Here is a 19,148-nt window from a genome sequence, read left to right as displayed (position 1 = left end):
AGTCTCAGCAATCCTATCAGTGGAGTTTTAGTTTATATTATAGTGCTGAAATTGAGTTGGGCAATAAGAGTTGCCCAAAGCCACCAACGTCAGCTGACCTGAAATCTGAGCTTTTCAGCCCAATTATCAAGCCTGCCTATTGCACCACATGAGTTTGTGCCAGCTTGTTGCACTATTTTTCCAGGATTATACACCAATGCATATTTTAAGATTGGAGCCCCAGACTTCATCATCACTATTGGTTTAGTTTTCTAATGTAATGTTGTCCAGGACTGGTTTCCCTTTAATTTTAGATTCTTTAGCTTTCTTAACTTGTTAAGGTTGTTGCAAATGTCTATGCCAATTTAATCACTGAAGTTTAATATGTTGTTAAAATGATTGTGGGGAGGCTAGAAATGGATGGGTTGCTTAGCCTGCTTGTTGCATTTTGTTAAAACCTTCATGTGTGTACTTCCAATGCAGTCATAACAGAACTGATAAATGTGCATAAAACAGATCTTACTCAGTTTGCCAATAATGTCATCTCTGCTAATAAGGTAACAACTGATTGGTTCTCACAGAGGAAACTGCACTGCAAACAAGATGGGGAGGAAGGAACTGAGGAAGATACAGAGGAAAAATGTACCATTTGTTTATCTATATTAGAGGAAGGTGAAGATGTCAGGTAAATAACTAAAAACAAAACAAAACCCCAAGCCAGGACCAAATCCCTGGCGTTCTAAAAACCATTTTAGAAATGTTATATTTCTCAAAATTGAGGGTTACTAGATGCATTTGGAAATTCAGTCTGTTCCAGTCCAAGTTAGTTGTCATCAGTACACTGGAAGTAACATAATGAACTGTCATCAGAAAATACTGTTAACAGGATTTTTAGAGGTCATCAGTTAACAGGACTGTAGTGTATTGCCCTTTTGACATTTATAGGGCCTGAAGTGAAAAAACTGAAATATTTATAATGTTTCAATAAGAAGGAACATATCATCAAAACATACTTAAAACAGAAAAATAACATTTAACACAATAGTAGTCCCAAAACTGAGAAAAGGCTGAGTTTCATGTAGCCACCTTCACATTGAGTGTTGTTGAAAAGCTCCTCCTTGCTGTAGTGCTTCACCTGGAATCATAAATGTTTAAACACTTCTTAAACATGATGTGGACAGTGGTAGAGCACCTGCTTCGCAAAAGATCCCAGGTGGTAAAGCTGGGAGAGACCCCTGCCTGAAACCCTGGAGAGCTGCTGCCAGACAGTGTAGGCAATACTGAGCTAGACGGACCAGTGGTTTGACTTGGTTTAAGGCGACTTCCTTTGTGCTTTCCCCATGCTTGGAAGCCAATGCATGCCTGCACCGCTGCTGCCAGGATTATGTCAGAACTAGGGTGCGTGCACTGCATGTGATTACAGCAGTGCTTAGTAGGAAGGAGTGGGCATGGCTCACCCATGCCTTTGACCATCTTCAAGACTGCATACTTCTGCATACTTCTGCTATTGATAAAGAAAATCCCCTACATCCCCTTTTGTCAGTGACAGTCTTTCCTTGCCACAGACAGTGTCAACTCTTCTGCACTGACAGACCTTAGGACAAGCTCTGCGGTACTGTTTCAGTTCAGCATCTTGAACCATCTAATTTAGTGTGTTTGGGGTGCTAGCGTTATTTTGGCCGTGTGCTTTTAGTACATGCTCAGATCACCATATAATACCCAGGGAATTGCAAACCTTTTGGGGAAAAAAGTTCTGACTTTCATGGTTGCAGAGAGAAGCTTGCAAGGCTCAAGTAGAGACTCAGAAACTAGATGGTGCACTATGCACTAAGGATCCTTTTATAAAATATAGGTGCCCTATGATACAAGGCCCATCATGTTGGAAAGAAATGCCACAGCCTTGCTGACAGTCAGATCTCCTAATCAGTATGTTAAAATGTGAGATAAAATAAAGTAGGGTTGTTGTTTTTAACGGAGGACCTTTTTTATGTTGTATGTTTTCAGGTAGTCATTCTTGCCTGTGAAGTGCTGACCTCTCTCCTTCCATTTTTCTTGTTCATAGGCGTCTTCCATGTATGCATCTCTTCCATCAAGTGTGTGTAGATCAGTGGTTGATCACAAACAAGAAGTGCCCCATTTGCAGAGTGGACATTGAGGCTCAGCTGCCAAGCGAAAGTTGACACCCTTTTGCCTAAAACCTCTTGCTCTCTTCCTTCACGCTCATCCTTCCTGGTACTGCAGTCAACCAAAGATGGCATGACTTACCTGTGCAGATGTTGGAAGCATTTGAACCTGCTAGAGTGCTGTTTGTCTGCTCTATGGTATACCTAATGCTAAACCTACAGTTCAGTGTATTTATAAAGCTTTTCTTTTGTTTGTTTAGACCGTACAGTTTTCCCTACTCTTAACACATTTTCCTGTACATTTTGCATGGTTCCTTGTATTGCATTTCTTTGCACATGTTATGGGCTTAGTGACCTCTCCAAACTTGCAGGCAAGATTATCTGCTTTAGAAAATAGAATTGTGTGGTTTTTTTGTTTTGGTTTTTTTTTTACATAGAGTCAGGCTTATTCAGAGTATGATTTCACTCAATACTAACCTCAGAGTCCTTAATTTAATCATGTATTTTAGTTCTAAATATATAAAGATCAAAAAGGATATTATTGTGTTTTTAAGACATTCCTTAATTAGGGGAAAAAGCTGCTGTATACTTGTGTTGGGGAGAGACGCCAAGCACTTCTCCTGCACAAGCCTCCTGAAAGTGAATGGGAGCCTTGTGAGAGCTCTGCAGGCGCTGTTTGTTCCAAGTTGCACCATCCATAATAAATAACTGGGAACATAACCTTCAGATCCTTTGATTTCAAATGGCATAACCCATTATTGGATCATCCTTTTCAGATCAAATGTTCATGTTCTTAAACCTTCAGCACAATGCAGATATATTTGAATGTCAATATTAAAAACATTTAGACTGCTGTCCGATTGTATGTACCATTTTCTTATGTCTAGCAATTTGAATTTCTCTAACGTAATATTTTGCTGCTGTGAAACAGCTCTAATGAACACTAAATATTTGATTTCAACTAGCTGGGTTGTAGATACATGCAGATTGAATAAAATAAGTTTGCAGGAAAACAGGGGGGAAAGACAGGCTGTTTTTATTTGTTTGTTTGCTCCTCAGTCTTAATGCTAAATTCATCTAAAGATCTGCACAAGCTGGTTTTGTAAAAAAAAATAAAAAATACAAAAATTGGGGTTGGGGGTTGGGGTAACAGCCACAAAGATTAAACCAAGACTTTGAATTTAACTTCCTAAAGCAAATATCCATGACTTCATAGAACTTTGAAAGGTCCCTTGCCCTGTCATGGGAACTGGGTGGTGTTTTTTTTTTTTAATTTAGTTTTACAGTTAATAAAGTTAGCTGAATCCACCTGTCTCCTGTGTTGTTTCTAAGGCTCAATTTGCATAATTTGGGGGGTGGGTTAGGAATCAGACTGTTAATGCTGTTGCTAGCTTTGTACTGACTGCCCTAAGATCAGGCAGCCACCCCCAGGTACAAGGGATGAATGACCTAATTCCCATTGTGCCTGACCGCAGGCCATGATGGCTGGGCCTGAGGGGAGCTGGAGTCCAATAAAATCCATAAAGACGCAGGTTATAAATCTTTATTATATACAGTGATGTTACAGGCTGCAAAATAATTAGTATAAAACTAGCCCAAAAGGCTGGGTTTTGAACTTTATTATCCTTGAACAGCACTTCCTACCCACCAATGATGCATGACATGCTACCTCTGAACCTGGAGACTCACATGTCTGTGCCCACTGGTGGGGGACAGAATAGAGAAGTACAGGAAAAGAAAAAATGCTACTGGACTAAGGCTAGCCAAAGCATTCCCCCCCCCCCCCCAAATCCTGGTTATAGTTTCAATATCACTCTCCAATTGAGGTGAACAAGGGAGTGCTATTGTGTACATTCATTATGCCTCAATCAAGATATCTTCAAGCTGTTAATTACTGTGGGCATACTGTGCTTTCTTAATCAAGTTCTAATGAGGACTGATTTTTTCTAGTACAGTATGTTAGGAAGCTGGCAACATATAGCTAATTTTTTCCAAGGCCTATAGTAGCATCACAAAAGGAACACAATGCAATGTAATGAAGAGATGATTCCAGCAAAATTCACGGCAGCTATTTAGGATTCAGAGAGAGAGAGCACATTATGGATTCTTGGGTGTTTTTTGAAACTTCTGAATGCAATTCCTGCATTGTTTGAAAGACATGAATAATTCCTTTTTGGAAGGTCTAGAGCAGGGGTCAGCAAACTTTTTCAGCAGGGGGCCGGTCCACTGTCCCTCAGACTTTGTGGGGGGCCGGACTATATTTTGGGGGGGAAATGAGCGAATTCCTATGCCCCACAAATAACCCAGAGATGCATTTTAAATCAAAGAACACATTCTACTCATATAAAAACACACTGATTCCTGGACCATCCGCGGGCTGGATTTAGAAGGCGATTGGGCCGGATCTGGGCCCCGGGCCTTAGTTTGCCTGCCCATGGTCTAGAGATTCATATAACTTGGGTTGGGTTTTTTTGCTAAGGGACAGTGATATCCAGGCTTTCCTCACAGACGCATAGAATTGAAAGGGACCCCAAAGGTCATCAACTTCCTGCAATTCAGGAATTACAGCTAAAGAATCCCTGACAGATGGCCATCCAACTGCTCTTTAATAACCTCCAGTTAGTGGACTAGGGGACTAAGTTAGTTCCTTAAATGTTACCTGGCACCTCCTTCCCAAAGCCTGGGAAGCTCTTGACTGGCTTGGGGAGGTGCGATACTCCCATAAATTTTACTGCACTCCACTGCCTCCAATGAAGGAAAGTGCACCACCTTTTGAAAAAGTCTGTTCCAGTGTCAAACAGCTCTTCATCCTAGAGGGATGTTGCAATCCTCACACTAAAATGATAGACATAAAAGATGAAAGGCTGACATTACTAACCTGTGAGGTCATAATGCGGGGTTGAGGGAGATCAGCTGAAGGTTTTGTCTTTGGGGTGTAAGCCTGAAGGCGGGTCTGGCACATTGTCCTTCAAGGACCCTTGCCTTTGTCTTCTAGGCTCCCTTACCTGCCACCACCAATATCCTGGGCACCCCTGTCTCCCATGGGTGGGTAAAGGAGCAGTAGAGAAGCTGGTTGCATTTCCTGGCATATTATTGTCAAAAGTGAGTGTGCAGGAGCAGTTGTGTTTTGAAAGTTACAGCTAGGCATGCAGTAAGAGAATCAAAACACAGAGTTAACTAGCCTGGATCCATCACCATACATTTTCAAAGTATAATCACTGAGCTGGAACATATCACTCAATAGTCTGCATTGAATCCCTTTTTAAAAACTTGCTCAAAACTATTTTTTGTATGCAGTAAAAATAAGAAGAGTGATAAAATTGCTTTTTGTTTTTGCCTTCTGTGAATATAATTCCTTTCTGTTTAAACAAGTAATCTGACAAAAGATGTCAATCTTTACATGGGCTATTTAAGAATAAAAGCAGAACTGCTGCATGAAGGGCGTAGTTGAGGTTTTCAACTGTATCACAACTTTCTAAATTATTAGAATATCAGATGGTTTGAAACCGTTAGAAGCACAGCTTTGCCTAGCAGATGGCCTTACAAACCAGTTTGCATTTTGTCAGGTAGCTGCACTTGAGAAGTTTCTAACTGCATCCAGAAATAAATTCCGTCGTTAGTAGACATATCTCATTAGAGGAATCTGTTTCATAACCCATTAAAAGTAATCCCACATTGGACTGGATATTCATTCTGTTGAATAGTGGGTAGACATGGCAGACGACACAGCGATTTCTCCAAAGCAGCTCTTTATTTTGTAAGCTGGAACAGAAAACTGAACAGCAAACAGCTCAGCCAGCCTGCTTTTAAAGGCAGCTAGCTGTCAACATTGTAGCAACAACAACCCAGGGTTTCCCGCCTAAAATAACTGATGTGGACCCGAGTGAAAACTATCTACAGTTTTGTACCCCGCTCTTCCTCTGGACCAGAGTGCAGCAAACAGCAGAAAGAAGATAACCATATGTCAGAAGAACGGAAAAATCTCAGAATCAAATAAAATGTAAAAACAGCAATTTTATCCATAGGACCACACCACACCCTAAAATAATGATTCATGGCCCAAATACCAGGTCACACAAAACTATTTTTCTTAAATATCGCTATTGTGGGGCAGACCAAGCATTTCTTGCAAGTGAGTAACAGAGGAACCCAGCAGGGCAATTCTCTTGGGTCATTCCAGTGCATAGGTGTCAACTTTCCCCTTTTTAAAAGGGAAATTCCCTTATTCCGAATAGGATTCCTCACAAGAAAAGGGAAAAGTTGACAGCTATGTTCCAGTGTGCATGAGGTTACTGTAAAGGGTCTGAGATGGGTTGCAGGGCCTCTCCATCAACTCATCTGAGAGACCAGCAGCTGTGGACTTCTCTCCTTTGAACCGTTTCCATTCCAGCTGATCGTTAGAAGAACTTTGTAACAAGTGCCCGGGGTTACTTTTCCCCTCCTCCCTCTCAGTCCCCGTTTAATTTGTGTTTTGTCTTTGCGTCTCGAAAGCTGAAGACAGGGGCTGTCTCATTACTGATCTTTGTAAGCAGCCATTGTTCACTTTCCGCGCAAAGGAAACGGCAGGTTTCGAACCGGCGACTTGCAAGAACTGCTAAAGATGCTCCCCTCTTCCTAAGCAGGACTACAACTCCCATGTCGCCTTGCGCGCTTTTAGCGGCCCCTGAGAGAATGTGTCGCCGCTCGCCCTTCTCGGGCGTCGGAGCCCGCAGCTGAAGGCCGCAGTCGCCTTGGCAACACAAGCATAAGGGGCGGGCGCAAGAGAGTGGCAGCCAATTGTGCGAGGCGGGCTGGACGCAAAGAGCCAATGGCGACGCCGCTAGGATCCCCTCAGAAGGGCGAGGCGGCGGCGGCGGCCTTGAAAAAGCGCGAGGCGCCGGCTGTGCTGGCCATGGCGGCGCAGCTACGAAAGGGTCTGTTGAGTCGTGGCCTGTGAAACTCCCCGCCACTGGCTTAGTGGCAACGTGTGACGAACCGACTTTCCTCCTTCTTGGGCTTGTGCTCCACTCGTGCGCGGCTCCAGCTGCAAGTGTGCATGAGGTCCGTGACGCGTATCTTGGTCCGAGGGTCGCTTGGGTGCTCCGAGACTGACCCGCTGCGGGGCTTCTTGTTGCCCCCCCCCACGGCCAGGTTTGGGGTCTATTGGGAAAGTTTCGTTGGGGTTTAAAGGTGGTTCCGGCGCTTGTGCAGAGTGCCGCCCCTGGCCGCCTCCCCTGCTGGGCCAAAAAGCCGCCCTTGGCCTGACTGTCGTTTTTGTGCCTTCGGAACGCGCTGCCCCTTGAAGAGCGACCGGCGCTGGTCACGTATTGTTGTTGGGTGTAGAGAAATTTCCATTTGACAGACTTTCGCAGAAGGTCGAGTTTCCCTCTAGGACTGGCTCTCTGTGCCCGCTAGTGGCATTTTCCTTGTAAACCCCTGGGGCCTTCTGTAATATCTAGCTGCTTATAAATGATTCCAAGGGGGCGAATATGGTGCTCTGCTGCAAAGTCTTTCTCAAAACAGAGGCATTAAAATTAGAGGACCCAGCATAGTCATGTTCATAAATTTAAGTGGGTTTACTCTCAGTAAAACGTGGTTTCCACTGTTCTCTCCTCCACCCCTCCTCCTTTGGAGATCCCTCATAGCCAAGTAAGATTGTCTTCCATGAACACGGTTTTAACAGTGAGTCCATAAGTGACTGTGGAGGCCAGTTCTGGATCCACACATCCTTCCACAGGGGGGACATAGGTTTCTGGGCAAGAGTTGATCACAGTGAGGGTTTGCCTTCCTCTGAGCTTGTTTCTCCCTTTCATCCAGAGTTCTAGTCCATGACACTTTTGATAAAGGCTGTTCTCCAACTGAAGCGCTCGCAGGCCAGTGTTTCTCAATCACCTGTGCTTATACTGCATTTTTAAAGATTTGCCTTGAGAGAATCTTTAATGCTCTTTTGTTGACTACCAGCATTACGCTTTCCATTTCTAAGTTCGGAATAGAGTAGTTGCTTTGGAAGGCAATAATCGGGCATCTGAACAACATGACTAGTCCAAAGAAGTTGATGTTGAAGAATCATTGCTTCAACACTGGTGATCTTTGCTTCTTCCAGTACACTGGCATTAGTTCACCTGTTTTCCCAAGTGAAGTGTAATTTTTTTCAGACACCACTGATGAAATCTTTCAAGTAGTTGGAGTTGGCATTTTTAAGTGGTCCATGTTTCACAAGTGTACAGTAAAGTTGGTAGTACAATAGCTTTGCAAACAAGCATTTTGCTTTCCCTGCAAACGTCCTGATTCTCGTACACTCTGCACTTCAATTGGGAGAAAGCTGCACTCACAGAGCTCAGGCAATGCTGGATTTTGGCATCAGTGTCAGCCCTTGCGGAAAGATAACTGCCCAGGTAGGAAAAGTGATCAACACTTTCCAATGTTACAGCATTGAGTTGGATTTGTGGTGCTGCAGAGGGGTTATTTTGTACTTGCTGGTGCAGCACTTTGGTTTTTTGGATGCTGAGCCATAGGCCAAGCTTTTCGTAAGCTTCTGTGAAGATATTTAGGATGGCTTGGAGGTCTTCCTCTGAGTGTGCACACACTACATTGTCATCATACTGAAGCTCTAAGGTGGAAGTTACGGTAACTTTACTCTTTGCTTTCAGCCTACTCAGATTAAAGAGCTTTCCATCTGTTTGATATATGATTTCTACTCTGGTGGGGAGTTTCCCTTTGACCAAGTGTAGGATCATGGCAATGAAAATAATGAATAGAGTTGGGGCGATAACACAACCCTGTTTAACATCTGATCCCACTATGAATGGTTCACTTTGAGAACCATTGTTATCTGAGATTGTTGCTGTCATAGTGTCATGCAGGAGCAGAACGATGTTCACAAATTTATCTGGGCATCCTTGAGAGTGCATGTTGGATTTCGTCTTCAGTTTTCCTTTTTCTGTGATCCGTCCCTTGGACCTCTCCTGGCCCCAAGCTGTCATTTGGCTCTGCTCAATGACCCACCCTTGCATCGTGGTGTTCACCTTCTGTTGTCGGATATATCGGTTTTTATGTCTCTGTGTTTTTATGTTTGTACATATTTTATGGGCTAATAGCCGTAAATAAATAAATAAATAAATAAATAAATAATCTGGGCATCCAATTTTCAGAAGGACAGTCCACAGGGCATTACGATTTACAGTGTCAAAGTCCTTAGTAAGGTCAAGAAATGCCATATACAGGGGTTGGTTTTGCTCTCTGCATTTTTCTTGAAGCTGTCAAGCAGTGAAAATCATGTCCACTGTCCCCCTAAAAACATTTTGGGATTTAGGAAGGGTAGCCTTGGATATTGTTAAGAGACGGTTTGCTAAGATCCTTGCAAGAATTTTGCTGGCTGCAGCTAATAAAAAGATACCTCGATAGTTTCTGCAATCTGTTCTGTTGTCTTTTTTTAAAGAGATTGATAATTTTGGCATCCCTAAAGTTTGCTGGGATCTCCTTTCTCTCCCAGATTTTTCCGATGAGCTTGTGAAGTTGTGTAAGTTCGATTCCACCCACTTTGAAGACTTCAGCAGGTATCCCATTAGGTCTTCTGGCTTTGTTGTTTTTCATTTGGTTAATAGCTATACACAACTCTCTCAGATTTGGAGGTACTGCAGGCTCATCTTTAATTTGTTTTTGTGGGATTTGTGAGAGGATGGGGGAGTTGCGGTTAAAAAGATGCTGGTAACGTTCTTTCCAGTGCAGTGCAATAGCTTCTTTATCTTGTAGAAGTGTGGTACTGAGCATAGGGGGCATATGCCATGATTTATTGGCCCATAGATGATCTTTGATGCCTTCAAACTGTACAATTCTCTTATTCCATCCCAGGAGTGGATAAAACATAAGCTTTACTAGCTGGTACAGAATTCATTCCTATTGGCATCAAAACTCTAAGGCTACACATATATTCTTGGAAGTGTGTGGGAAATGACAATCAAAATCCATGTGTGTGTGTACAGTAATCCCACAATTTACACACATTTAACTTCAGTTTTGTGTGTGTGATACTTAAATACAGTAATAATATAAACAGGAGGAAAGGGGGTGGGGTTCTGTGAAAAAATGACTTTGGCAATCTCACCCACCATTGAACCGAATGGGTTTTGACTATATGTGATTTTGGCTTTAGGTGTGGCCCCTGGAGCTTAACCAGCATGTAACCAGACTCCTGTCTGATGTCCCATGTTTTCCATAGCTGAACTTGCAGAAATCTTCACTGTATTTTGGTAGTGTTGCTTAAGCAATAAGACATACATGCCTACAACTACATAATTTAGCTTGCAGAGTCTCGAGAGTGGATGACCTTCCAGAATGTTCTGGGCCTTTTTTAGAATCTAGTATGCTGGCCCACATAGTGGCTAAGTCTTAATCAGTGGGTTCTGGGAGCGGGCACAGCCCCTTGAAGAAGTAATGCCTGCTCCTCACTTTCTAGATGCTAAACCATCTGAAGAAAGACATGACAGTAGATCATGGCAAGACCCGCAGCCTGTTGAATGGTTCACGGGGACCTTTGCAAGAAATCAGCAACAGGATGGTGACCCAAAGACCCAAAGGATTCAAGGTAACTTTAGCCCTTTAGCTGTGGGGGGTGTTGCCTCTTGCATTTCTGCCTTTGGCACGCCCCCGGGACATGTGCCAGCCCCGCCCCCGCCTGCTCTCCACCCCCCCCCCCCGGTGCCAGAGCATTAAGCTCCGCCACTGGGTCAGACTGAGCCTCAACCAAAGGCCTGGTGGAACAGTTCCGTCTTGCAGGCCCTGCAGAAAGATGTCAAGTCCTGCAGGGCCCTGGTCTCTTGCGACAGAGCATTCTACCAGACTGGGGCCAGGGCCGAAAAGGCCCTGGCTCTAGTCGAGGCCAGTCTAATCTCCTTGAGGCCCGGGACCTCCAAGATGTTATTGTTTGTGGACCATAAGGTCCTCCGCGGGGCGTACTAGGAGAGGCAGTCCCGTAGTTATGAGGGTCCCAGGTCGTATAGGGCTTTAAAGGTTAGAACCAGCACCGTAAACCTGACCCTGTACTCAACTGGGAGCCAGTGCAGGTGATATAGCACTGGTTGGATGTGGTTCCATGGCGAAGACCACATATTGGTGGCGTACTGCTTTTATTTTGTTTTGTCTAGAGGGGAGTGGCTGGTGCTGCCTGGGGATTTTTAGAAGCCAAAAAAAATTCTCTTCCTGACTCTTTCCACCACAGCACTGGCTACCTCTCTAAATGTTCTCCCCTTTTCTGCTTCCTACCTCCACAAGCTGCAGTGTAGTTTACAGATGTTTAGTAAAGAGGCTTGTTAATTAATTAATTCATTGTCTTCAGTACAACAAATTCAGTGTCTGATACCCAAACATTTTCCCATGTTCTCACGGCCAACTGTGCTCCTAGGTAAAGGTAAAGGTACCCCTGCCCGTACGGGCCAGTCTTGCCAGACTCTAGGGTTGTGCGCTCATCTCACTCTATAGGCCAGGAGCCAGCGCTGTCCGCAGACACTTCCGGGTCACGTGGCCAGCGTGACAAGCTGCATCTGGCGAGCCAGCGCAGCACACGGAACGCTGTTTACCTTCCCGCTGGTAAGCGGTCCCTATTTATCTACTTGCACCCGAGGGTGCTTTCGAACTGCTAGGTTGGCAGGCGCTGGGACCGAACGACGGGAGCGCACCCCGCCGCGGGGAATCGAACCGCCGACCATGCGATCGGCAAGTCCTAGGCGCTGAGGTTTTACCCACAGCGACACCCGCGTCCCCCCAACTGTGCTCCTACAGTTCATCTAACTTGGCTCTCCCAACCCAATTAATAATTACTATTTTTGACAAGCATGTTTGGACCAAAATGGAGGACGACTAGCCGGCTCTACTGGTGCTGCTGGAATCTGCTTGGTCCTAGTTTAATCCTTCGACCTTTTCAGGCAGGTGTCTGGTGCTACAGGCGAATGGATCCAGTTGCTTTCTTCACCCCTAAAGTTTCAAGTACCTTGGTTTCACCAGCATTGCTTTGCAGGACATGGGATGAAGAGGGCATGGGGGAGGCTTATTCTTCCTAAGTGAGATGCAAGTTATACCACTTCTCTTGGAATGTGGCTGTTGCAAGTGATATGCAAGTTTTTCTATCCTCATTTGGTGAAAGGCACATGTGGGTTCAGTCTCCTCTTGAGACTTGATGTTGACCTGTGTGCCCTTGAGCAAGTATAACCCACCTTGCCAGATACTTATTTGGAAGAAAGCAAAGGCCAGGTGCTTGGCAAATGGTGAGCGAGTGCAAGCATGCAAGGGACCTTGAGCAGGAAGTGATCAGAACACCCTCTCCCATCCTCTCTTTCTGTAGCTTATTACAAGAGCATTGGTGGGCCTCCAAAATCTCCTATTTGGTGTTGTGGCTTCACTTCTGCTATCTCTTTTTCTTAGATGTTATTTATTAAACTTGCATCCTGCCTTTCTACCAAATGGTCACCAGGTGGTTAACAATATTAATACAAAAAGGGGCAGGGTGAAATATCAAGAAAATCAAACAAAGTACCAGTTAAAAATAATTTCAACTGGGGTGTGTGTGTGTGTGTGGGGGGGTTGCTTCTTAAACTAGGATCCCAATTCATTCTCTATGGAAGTGGAATTGTGCCAAGCCTTTTCTGAGATGCTGCGGGGCAATATAGAAGATATTGATGCTGGTGACAGGGAGGACCCCCAGATGTGCAGTGACTACGTGAAGGATATCTACCAGTACCTGAGGCAACTGGAGGTATTTATGCCTGGCAGCGAAACATCCTCCTTCCCACTTAGTGTCTGGTGTTTGGGCTGCTGCTGTTGGATGGGGAATCCTGTCAGCTATGATGACGTTTCTGAAGCACAGAACTCGTGGAAGCTTGTAGAAGCTAACAGAAATGTTCTAGCATTTTCCAGATTGTCTGGAAGATTTCCAAGGGAACAGACATGCAGCTGGAATGAGCTCATTGTGTTTCAAGGTCTGCCTATGAATGCAGTCCAACAGGATCTCATGTTATTCTTGCTTTCACTCTCTCTGCTGTTCCTTCACTCTCTTTCTGAATTGATTTTTACTTGCTTAGTGTATATAGTACTTTTAAGTTTTTTACTGTTATATTTTGCTGCAACTGGATTGTAGAGATTGCCATTCCAGGGAACTGGTATTGAACTGTCAAGCTTATTTTTGCCTTAGTAAATTTCTACTAATGAATCAACTGCATCACGAGTTCTTCCTAGAACCACACACCTACTTGGAGCTGCCATTCTGCTAACAAATGAGCAGGCATGCCCCTGGAGTCCTTGGACCTGAACCCTGACAAACTCCTTTCTAGCTGCTCCCCCCTTGCCAGCTATCTAAACATGGGACAAGCCTCTGATCTAGTTGACCCTCTCCAACAGGTCCAGCAGCGTGTCTTTCCCTTCTACCTTGATGGCACAGAGATCAATGGGCGGATGCGGGCCATTCTTGTTGACTGGCTGATCCAGCTCCATGCAAGGTTCCAACTTATGCAGGACACTCTCTACATGTGTGTGGCCATCATAGATCGCTTCTTGCAAGTAAGCTTGGCATTTATAGCACATATGAAGCTTGAACGGTGGAGCTGTGCACGAAACTCCTGTTTTGAGCTCTGAGATGGCGCTTTTTCTGGGTGGGGGCTTGGTGGATGGATGTGGGGTTCCTAGTTGCATAGACTGAGCTGTGGAGTAGCCTTCTGCAGTGTGGTTTTCCAGATGTTTTGGACCACAACTCCTATCAGGGCACGGAAGGCATCATCACACTGGGGGTGGGAGATTGATATTGAAAGAGTGGACACTGTCAACTAGGGAGGTTTAAGCATGGGCTTAATCTCTCACACTGGGATGTAAAAGCAGTGACTGGAATCTTCCCCATGCTTTGAATTAAGGTATACTGGGAATTTGTTGTTGGCACTCACTACATTCCAGTCAGCCAAACTTTGGTTCCCTTATGCTTATATCCCCCCCCCCCACTTCCTACATGAGACCCAAAGTGTCATGCGTGTGCATGACGACCCTCTAGGCACTCATCAGATTCAAACCAACTTAGCTTCAGCTAGGAGGTGGACATACTCTGGAAGCATCGCCATTTTAAAGCGTGAGGTGTTTGCTTCTCCAAAGTGCTCCTAGGAGTTGTATCTCTGGGAAGCTGTAGGTAGCAGAACACAGCCCTCTGAGACCATGGTGCAGCTGATTTTGCAGAGGGCAGGGTGGCCTCCGTCTATCTTGATTCCAAAACACCATCACACTTGAAACCCAAACTATTGAGAACTATAAAGAAGGTCCTGTTAAGTAACCTCTCTGTCTGTTCCTGAGAGCTGTTCTTGTGCAAAAGTGAGGAGCAAGGCAGTGTCTCAATATCTCAACATTTGTGTCTCAACATTTGTGTAATACAACCAGTATTGTGTGTGTCAAACTAGGCTCAGCCTGTCTCCCGCAAGGAACTCCAGTTGGTCGGTGTTACTGCGATGCTTCTGGCTGCAAAATATGAAGAGATCTATCCACCAAGTATTTTGGATTTTGTCTACATGACCGACCGAGCATACACACCGACTCAGATCCGGGCAACGGAGCAGAAGATCCTTAAGGAGCTTAACTTTGCCTTAGGAAGACCGCTACCACTCCACTTCCTGAGGCGAATAGCCAAAGTTTCTGATGTACGTCCATCTGCCAGTACCTTGAGCTTGGGTAGCCTGGTAATAGGATGTTGAGTATGGTTGAGGGGTGGGGGTGCTGACCAGCCTCTTCTGAAAGGAGTGTCCACATGTGTGTTGGAGTGAGCGGGAAGGAGGTCTGGGACCCAACCATGGCATCACTCGGGCACTACAGTATCTGGTAATGAGAGGAGGGGGCATGTGCAAGCCAAATAAGAGTCTCCTGGTGCTGTGTGTAGATTCCAGAGGTGAGTGCACTAATTTGTGCAAGCCCTCTGTTCCCATGAAAGCTATTTTTTGTTTCTGCTCTTTAAGTACACAAATGTGCAAGGGGCTGGAGAGGAACACGGGTTCAAGGCCTCTGGCAAGTGGCTAAATGAGCATAGACAAAGCAGCTATTAAGGGAGAGGCTAGATGAAAGAAAAGGGACCACAGGATGAATAAGAGCTGACTGTACTTGTGCCTATGATGATCCAGGACTGAAGCATGGGCTCTTAGAGAAGGCAAGTGCACCTAGTCATGAAGCAAAGAGGGGCACAGCAGCTAGGAAGGGAGTTAAGAACTCTCCTTTGACTTAAGCCACCACCCCTGCCAACCTGGCATCCTCCAGATATTTTGGACCACAACTGATGGGAATTGTAGTCCAGAACCCTGGAGAGTATCAGGGTTGTGGGGGTTGCTCTAGATCTAGTTACAAGTTCCAGTAAAATCAAAGATACACGAGCTTCTCTGGGTAGGCATTAAAACTAGAGGCAGGCTGCATTCATGCAAGTGCTCTTCCTGTTTTGCCAGGCATCTGCTGAATCGTACCTGCTAGCAAAGTACCTGATGGAACTGACCCTTTTGGACTACAATATGGTGCATTATAATCCTTCAGAGGTTGCAGCTGCAGCAATTTGTCTGTCTCAGAAGGTCTTCTCAGAAGGCCAGTGGGTGAGTCTTGGTTGAGTGAAAGCGGTATGGAAGGGGGCAGAGACCACACCCCCCCCCAAGTAACTGGACTAGAGGCCCCTGCGGAGAGTCTGTGAAGAGAATACCTGGCATTCCTTGCCTCCAGGCACTGACCCGGACCTTCTTAGCATGAGCAAGGTGCTGGCCACAGGTGCTTTCAGGCCCTACTAGCATCATAACCCAGTCAGAAACCGATTTGCTCTAAGTCCTGCAAACCTACAGACAAGTTACTGACTCACAAATGTTTGAGCAAGTCTGCTTGTGAGGTCCACTGACAGCTCAAAAGGATTTGCTGGGTCCTGCCTAGCTACTACGGGTGGCCCTGGCAGGTGGGGGTTTACAATGCTCTTGGGACAGGCTTTGACAGCCACCCCCGCCTCTCCCTTGTAGAACCCCAAGCTGTGCTATTATACTGGATATGAAGAGGAGAGTCTTACCCCTGTGATGGAGCACATGGCCAAGAATGTTGTCAGAGTCAACAGGAATCTAACAAAACACCTTGTAAGTATCTGCTCCTATTTTAGCAGCCTTGGCTGCTATTAGGCTTAATGTTCCTGTTATAGGCAACTACTGTGGGGCATGGGTGGGTGTGTTCACCCCAGGAAAGAGAACAGGGCAAGAGGGAGGGAGCCTGGAATGAAAACTGCCACTCTCTTAAAATAAGGCAAGTCCAGATGCTTTGAGATCTGGGTGCTGGCTCTATTTTCCTTTAATATTGGGGGTTAGAACCCCTCTACCACTGCTGCCACCCCACCATCTGTGATCATGGGGGGACAGCTGAAGTCCCAAGGAGCTGCTTTATATATTTAGACCAAATTAGCCCGCCTAGTTCATTACTTTCTACACTGACTGGCAAAAGCTTTTATGGCTTGAACCTGGTACTAAACCAGGTGCTCTAGCATTGAATTGTGCTCCTTACCCCAAAGGGGGAGGGGAGGAGACCACTTTGTCCACTTGCTTCTGGTGAGCATGCTGACCGTTCTGCATGCTCACAAGAGGAATATAGAAAACAAGGGCAAAAAATTACACACACCCTACTCCTGGGTATTGGTGTGCTTCCTTTGCTGGAAGCCCCTTTTAGCTTGAAACATCTGACACTTGAGCCTGTATAGTCTGAATGTTACTGTTCTTTCCTTTTCTGATTGCCTCTTTTCGATAACACAAGCAAGGAGCACTTGCATCAATATCTTACTGCACCAAGCTGTTGGCCTCCAGATGTTTTAGGCTAAAGCTCCAATGAGCCCAAGCCAACACACCTAGAGCGCACCATGTTTGCAAAGGCTGCCTTTCTGGGTGCTCTTGTTTTGGGATGCTGGAATCAGATGAGCACAAACCTTTCCCCTTAGGCCAAAGAAAGTAGGGCAGCAGGGTGCTGGGAGATCTTGGTTTCTTTGCCATCAAAAATAAAAGTAAAAGTCATAGATGTTGAGAGAATTTGACATTCTCCTGCAAGTAGTCAAGTGTAAGTGATGACTTTCTCAGGAAGAAAACCAGCAGCTTAATTCCTGCAGCAAGGTAAACATATTCTCTGCAACCTAACCTTCTCCCGCCTCACACCTCTGACAGGCTGTCAAGAACAAATATTCTAGCAGCAAATTCCTGAGGATCAGCACTATCCCTCAGCTGAACTCCAGCAGCATTAAAGACTTTGCAGCGCCTTTGCTGGGTGAAGCCAGGCAGCTGATGTGAGCACTGCCCAATCATTACATGGAAGAAAATAAGCTGTTTTTGGATGTGGCCTTCTGGAGGTCTTTTTAAGGTGAATGCTTTATAGAGTTGCTCTTAAACAAATATTCCATATTCTTGTACATAATAAAGATATTGTTAAAAAAAAAGTCCTTTTACAAAAACAACAAGCAGGAGTCACCAAGGCAGAGCAACACTTTGCTAGTCTGGCAGTCTTGCAAGTCCATCCATTCTTTCTAGCTGTCCCTCTCACTGTGCTGCTTGGGCTTACCAGGGTAAGTGAAAGCCCGAGAGGGCCAGGAGGCAGCTTCCTTTCTTGTTTCTGCTCCACAGCATTTCAGTGCCTTGAAAATGTTGCACATCTCCTTATCCACAGGAGCCAGAAGTGGTCCCCTCACTGCAGTGCGTATTCTTGGCCACAATGATTTGCTGTTCTTGGCCAGACACTGATTAAGGCTTCAGGGTGAAGCAACTTTTGCTGCCCCCCCCCCAATGAAAATGATGCACTGAGCCAGAATGGCATTCACAGGCCAAGAGAAAATGTTTTTGGTCATTTTCAGCATTTTTTGTAACCAAATTTAAACATCTGGAATAAATCACACCTTGTTACAATTTGCCTTCTATACAGTTTAGGAGATCTAAAACTGACGGTGTTAAAATACCTGTAAGTTACGGCTGGTTTTGTGTTTGTGCATCAGTAAGAATTCCACTGTACCTTACTAAAGGATAGTATTTGAAATATTTTGCTTCTTGAAAATGAGAAGCTCTGGGCAAAGCCTTAGCTTTACCATTTACAAATAAGTTTAAGCAGCCTTACTGCTGAGGCCGGAGGCTGGTTAAGCCATCATTTTCAATCTTGTCAAACCCATGGCCTGAAATCCTGGTTGGGGGGGGGATTGTTCCGTGTGTGCAGGTTTAGGTAAAATGGGACAATTAGAGATTAACAAAGCCTCACGAACAAGGTGCCCAATCACTCCTAGTCCTCCCACCCTTGGTGTCTGAATACAGCCTGAGCCTTGATTGTAGGGTGCTGTGGGAAGGGGATAGACATGCGGGGAGGGGGGGGGTTGCTGTTCTTTCTCTGTAAGCTTGTTGGTACCATCCTTAGTATTTCTGACTGTAGCATTTAAATCTTGTATTGTGGCAGAATGTGTTGAACTTCTGGTGGTAGCAGCTACTTTTAAAAATTTAGCGTTTCTGGAAGCCACTTGAAAACACTTCTGTCTTCCTGCTCCAGTGCTTTGCTGCAGCTAGATTTGAGATTACGTGCTTCTGAGCTCCATTCTTCTACTACAATTGACAGAGCAGAGGTCCTATGACACAGAACTTCCTAACGTTGCTTAGATTTGTTCTGGAGCAGAAGCAGCTAAATATGCCTGAAAGCAGCATGAATGTTTTTATTCTCAAGGCATCTGTCATGGTGGAAGGACCTAATGCTGTACAAAGCGAAGGGTGGCTGGAGCTGGCCCCATCTGCAGGCCCCTCAGGACAAGGCAAGGTTGGTGCAGAGTCTGGCAGGCTCTTGGCCACGGAGGATGGGCCAGCAGCCATAAGATGCAGAGCAAGCGGAACCTGCCACATCCTACCGACCACCTTGATGAGACATCCAGGGGTTGAATGTGTCTTGGTGCCCCTGTGTACAAAGCAGCTACTCTGCCACTACGCTGCGGTTCCTTTCTCGGAACACCTTTTATGCTTCAGCTGCAATGTGTACTGTTAAACAGTACTTTCCACTAACAAGAACATAATGTCCACTTGCGATAAAAGCCCC

The 19,148-nt window shown here is 45.2% G+C and overlaps 2 protein-coding genes across 9 annotated transcripts in view; both read left to right on the top strand.

Annotated features, from left to right (window-relative positions):
- RNF111 (ring finger protein 111) overlaps nucleotides 1-3,410 on the top strand; it is a 49,881-nt gene extending 46,471 nt beyond the window's left edge. For 3 of the 4 annotated variants that reach the window (XM_053364268.1, XM_053364265.1, XM_053364267.1), the window contains 2 exons: nucleotides 537-664; nucleotides 2,042-3,410. In XM_053364268.1, the coding sequence (XP_053220243.1) occupies nucleotides 537-664; nucleotides 2,042-2,159 (246 nt within the window). In that variant the 3' untranslated portion in view covers nucleotides 2,160-3,410. The remainder of the gene's footprint in view (nucleotides 1-536; nucleotides 665-2,041) is intronic. The other variant, XM_053364266.1, reaches the window with a different exon arrangement.
- A 3,636-nt stretch (nucleotides 3,411-7,046) lies between these two features.
- On the top strand, nucleotides 7,047-19,056 carry CCNB2 (cyclin B2). 5 transcript variants are annotated; one of them, XR_008327465.1, is made up of 9 exons: nucleotides 7,291-8,476; nucleotides 10,537-10,665; nucleotides 12,673-12,828; nucleotides 13,470-13,628; nucleotides 14,507-14,743; nucleotides 15,533-15,673; nucleotides 16,082-16,192; nucleotides 17,258-17,450; nucleotides 18,786-19,056. XR_008327465.1 is itself a non-coding variant. In XM_053364275.1 (8 exons), exons 2-8 carry the CDS (start codon nucleotides 10,537-10,539, stop codon nucleotides 17,378-17,380), a joined length of 1,056 nt encoding a protein of 351 aa, XP_053220250.1. In that variant the 5' UTR covers nucleotides 7,047-7,142; the 3' UTR covers nucleotides 17,381-17,551. The 5 variants fall into 5 exon arrangements, 4 of the variants coding, with proteins under 4 accessions (XP_053220250.1, XP_053220251.1, XP_053220252.1 ...); XM_053364275.1 differs by lacking the exons at nucleotides 7,291-8,476; nucleotides 18,786-19,056 and adding an exon at nucleotides 7,047-7,142 and having other exon boundaries at nucleotides 17,258-17,551; XM_053364274.1 differs by lacking the exon at nucleotides 18,786-19,056 and having other exon boundaries at nucleotides 17,258-17,553.
- The last annotated feature ends 92 nt before the right edge of the window (nucleotides 19,057-19,148 follow it).

This window comes from Podarcis raffonei, chromosome 14 (assembly GCF_027172205.1).
Source record: "Podarcis raffonei isolate rPodRaf1 chromosome 14, rPodRaf1.pri, whole genome shotgun sequence".
Lineage (NCBI taxonomy): Eukaryota > Metazoa > Chordata > Lepidosauria > Squamata > Lacertidae > Podarcis > Podarcis raffonei.
This window is presented reverse-complemented; position numbering and strand designations above follow the sequence as displayed.